The sequence below is a fragment of the Nannospalax galili genome, unplaced genomic scaffold (genome assembly GCF_000622305.1).
Source record: "Nannospalax galili isolate Female #2095 unplaced genomic scaffold, S.galili_v1.0 scaffold1154, whole genome shotgun sequence".
Lineage (NCBI taxonomy): Eukaryota > Metazoa > Chordata > Mammalia > Rodentia > Spalacidae > Nannospalax > Nannospalax galili.
In genome coordinates this window covers 341765-345813 of record NW_008335437.1, presented here as the reverse complement: position 1 = coordinate 345813, position 4049 = coordinate 341765, and the positions used below count along the sequence as shown (strand labels likewise).

Sequence of the window (4049 nt, the reverse complement as noted above, 5' to 3'; positions counted from 1 at the left end):
AGAGAGAGAGAGAGAGAGAGAGAGAGAGAGAGAGAGAGAGAGAACATGATTGCATATGTGTACATGCATGGGGAGGCCAGAGGTAGATGTTGCGGGTCTTCTATTGTCTTCCATTTTATTTTTTGAGATAGGGTCTTTCATTGAACCTAGAGCTTGCCAGTGTGGCTGGAGCAGCTTGCTAGGGAACCCCAGGATCCTCCTGTCTCTGTCTTTCTAGGGTTGGGATTACAAGCATGCACCTTTGTACCTGATATTTTCATGGTGGGTGTTGGGGATCTGAACTCAGGTCTTTATGCTAGTGCAGTAAACACTTTACTATGTGAACCATCCCTCCTCCAGGCCCAGCCCCTGCTCAAGGACTAGATTGATTAGAGTTTAAAAAAAAAAAAACACAGAGCAGCCAAGCTGTAAATCTTAGCAGCTGCCCAGAGGAGGAAGATGGAGAGGATGTAAGAAAGCTATGAGATCTGAGTTAAGCCAGCATGGAGGTCAGCCACACAGTGAACAAGCAGCCACAAGGCTGGTGAGGCCCTTTAGAGAAAGAGTGAAAAAGCCCAAAGGACCAGAGAAAGTATACCTAGGCTCTGGCAAGCCTCCAAAAGAAAAAGACAAAAAGAAGAAAAAGGAAAAGTTATGTCATATTGAATCTTGGCTCAGAATGGAGGGGCCGACCCCGCGGAATCTCATAGTGGTTCATAGTGACTGTGCTAGGGAGTGGGAATTCTGAGAAAGAACATTATCTCGTCAAAGGGCTGATGATTTGTCTTATTGCCTTAGTATGGCTTAAGGTGAACCCATGAGGGGTGGTACCTGGGCCGGGTAGTTGAAAGTTAACCCAGTTGGGTTAACTCTTAAGGGAGAAGACAACGTCGTGTCTCCACACAGGTAGATTCCATTCTTTTAACTAGGAGGCAACAGCTTTCCCTTAATGAACACCCCTATTATTTTTTTGAGAAGGGTCTTCCTTTAGCCCCATCAGGCCTGGACCATGCCAGCCTTGATCTCACAGAGATCTGCCTGCCTCTGCCTGCTGAGTGCTGGGATTAAACATGTGCGTCATCACGCCTAACTCCCCTCCCCAATTCTTAACAGCAATAGTTTTCTTGGGTATTATAACATTGTACCTCAGACTTTATATACACTATTATCTAGCATGAAACTCTAATGTGGTGGAAGTTCGAGGTGGGCCCTGTTGTGTCATCAACCACGATAGCTGGTACTCTGACCCAGGGAGCTAACATTGTCTTCTGGTTCTTTGTGACTGGCCACAGTCAGAGGCCTCCTGGAAACAGAGTCTATTCTGTTTCCATGTGTAGGATATGTGGGTGATGAAATCTATTTCAATAAATAAATAAACAAATTAAAAAGCACCCATGCATACCCGGAAGCAATCTCAGCTACAAATGATCTTAGGTAAAGCAGTGTTTTAGAGTACAAGACTTTGCTCAGCTGTCCTATGAACAAAAGCTCAGTATGCTGCAGCAGGCTCCATGTGGAGCAGAGGGTCCTCCTCTTGTGGCCTTTACCTCGTGGGCTCATCAAGGTCGCATCCACAGCCTTCCCTCCATCTCCACAGCGGGCTTCATCAAAGGGCAAACACTGTTCGCCAGTTCCCGCTACGACTTCTGAATTCCCAGCCAGGTCTTTGGCTCCACTCAGAGACTTGACCCTGTAGATTCGGCGACTGTTGGTGTCAGAGACATAGAGGGAGCCAGACACAGGGTCCACGGCCAAGTAGTACTTGTGTGCTGGGTTGTTGCTTTGGGAGAAACACAAAGAGTAGTGAGGAAGGGGCTATGCAGCTGGTCTCTTGGGTCAGAGATGACAAAAAACCTAGCAAGTCTCTTACCTCCTCTAGTGTCTTTCCACTTTAGTGAACTGGAAAGAATCTGCCATTCTAACTTTGTGTTGTGACAAATCACCTCTCTCAGGCACTTCTGATTAGATGTAAGTGCTTCATGCTATCAAGGAGTTCATGGATTCCCATCTTACTAACAGACTGTGGCTCCATTTAGCTGGCACAAAAGACCCCACCCACTCAAGTCCTGTTTTGGTGAGCAGGATAGTTACTTACTCTCAAGTACCTATGTACCAGTTTCCTATATATCCCATGGGCTTAGTGTAGTCTCTCATGGGATTTAGGAACCCTGCTACCTTGTGACAATGTTCTTTTTCATCTAGGCCTTCACAAGGCCTCCAAGGTCATTAACACTGGGGCAACCTGGAGTTGCTAGGTTGGTGGTGGTCAGCTCCCCAGGGCCATCCACAGCATAGTCCTGAGCCTAGGAACTTCTCACTCTTCCCTATAGTCCATGCAAAATGAAGCTGGCATTTAATGCCAAGCAGAGCTATCTTGCTATCACATCCAGCATTTGCACTTGATCCTGGTCATAATGCTGAGAAGCAACATATCCAAGCATCTGAGTTATTGAAGGAGGAGATGTAGCTTTCAAGAGCTGGGTAACATTGAGGTCACAGGCATGAGCTCTGAGTTACCATGGATATGAATCACTTTGTGTGTACGAAGCATATTAGGAAGGTGTGGGACTCTGCCTGTTTCCTCTGCCATGTCTCCCAGTGTCCTTCATGAAACTGGCCAGAATGGAATAAGACTCAGAGAACTGGCTCAGGGTTAAGACACAGGAAACACAAAACTCAAACCCAGCCGGTAACCTTAGGTGAGTCTTTTTGACTGCAGTGGGCATCAGCTTTCTTACTTGGGAGATGAAGAAATCAAATCAGATGATTGCTAATGGTCCTTCTGACCCAAAAGCCTGAAGTTCTCCCCTTGTGGTGTCTGCCACTTAAGGTGGCTGGGAGCAGAATGACTACTGGAACCATTCCTATGTGGATGATTTGAATCCCCCTGTCTATGTGGGGGAGTCTGTGTGGGGTGCTGCTTTCTGGCCCAGTGGGTGGACCCTAGTACCTGAAGTGAATGAACACAGGCCTTTTTGTTTGGATACTTTTCAATTCTATTTTGGAGCGATGGAAGGAGCGGGTTGGGAGAGGTGAGGGGAAGGCAAGCACAGTGATAGTGGCAGATGTATTTGTCCTGTAGACATTAGCTGGTAAATTGCTAATTAAGACACTACCATTTGGGTTCTTCCCCGATTTAAGAGAAAACAGAGCTAAGAAGTTATTTTTAGGAACAATTTGTGAGCTGAGGCCATCTTTAATTTCAGCTTCTCTTCAGGTTGCTATTAAGACACATAATTGAACTAAGTCAAGGTCTTTTTAAACTCCAGCCTGGAGAACTAGTTTGAAAGAGTGGGCTACTTGGGTCCTCTTCCTTTTGCCGCTATCCCTTTGTTTTTCTACTCTTTCCCTCCCCGCTTTTTTTGGCCAAGTCATTAGAGAATATCCATATATGCAAAACAAATTAGGGCAGAAAGGGAAAAATCCATGCCATTTTTTAATTAGATGCTGCACTCTCTTACTAAACCAACAGTAGCTGGCACGATCCACAGAAAGATCAAGGCATTGCACATCTGTGCCTATGTATGAGCAAGATAATTAATTCTGGACTTTCTAGGGAGCCCGATTTGACGAGGCTTTTCCCAATCTCTGGCATAGGAGTAGACAGGTGGGGATGTGGGGTTAGCTGTTGCTTGGGAAGACCGTTCTTCCTTCTAAGGCTGAGCCTCACAGAGCCATCCAGGTTGGATGGAGAGGTGGCTGTGGTGAGAATCAGATGTAGTATGTGAGTTTCCAGGAAGGGAGAGTCCTTTGGGGGTATTTCTGCTCTTTAAAAATCTTTGGCTCCATTGGGGTGTCTATAACCAGCCAATTTGGGGGTTCCTGAGATTAAGAAGGCAGAGATCTTTTCCTACAAACAGCCTTTGATTGTGATGATCCCTAGTAATTCACTAATGTTACTCTTGGTCAAATTTTGACCCATTATCATAACGAAGTCCTTTTTGGTGTTTCATGGGATGGAGAAAGAATTCCTTCTACTAATAAGGTGTCCATCCTCTACCCAATGAAAATAATATTTTCTATTAGAATGCTCATGCGACATCCATTTCATTACAAGATATGTGTGCATG

General features: G+C 45.5%; 1 protein-coding gene across 4 annotated transcripts in view; it reads right to left on the bottom strand.

The window, feature by feature from the left end:
- The window catches only part of Tenm2 (teneurin transmembrane protein 2), a 307755-nt gene that overhangs the window by 36832 nt on the left and 266874 nt on the right, over positions 1–4049 (bottom strand). For all 4 annotated transcript variants that reach the window (XM_029562084.1, XM_029562085.1, XM_029562086.1 and 1 more), the window contains one exon: positions 1527–1759. In XM_029562084.1, the coding sequence (XP_029417944.1) occupies positions 1527–1759 (233 nt within the window). The remainder of the gene's footprint in view (positions 1–1526; positions 1760–4049) is intronic.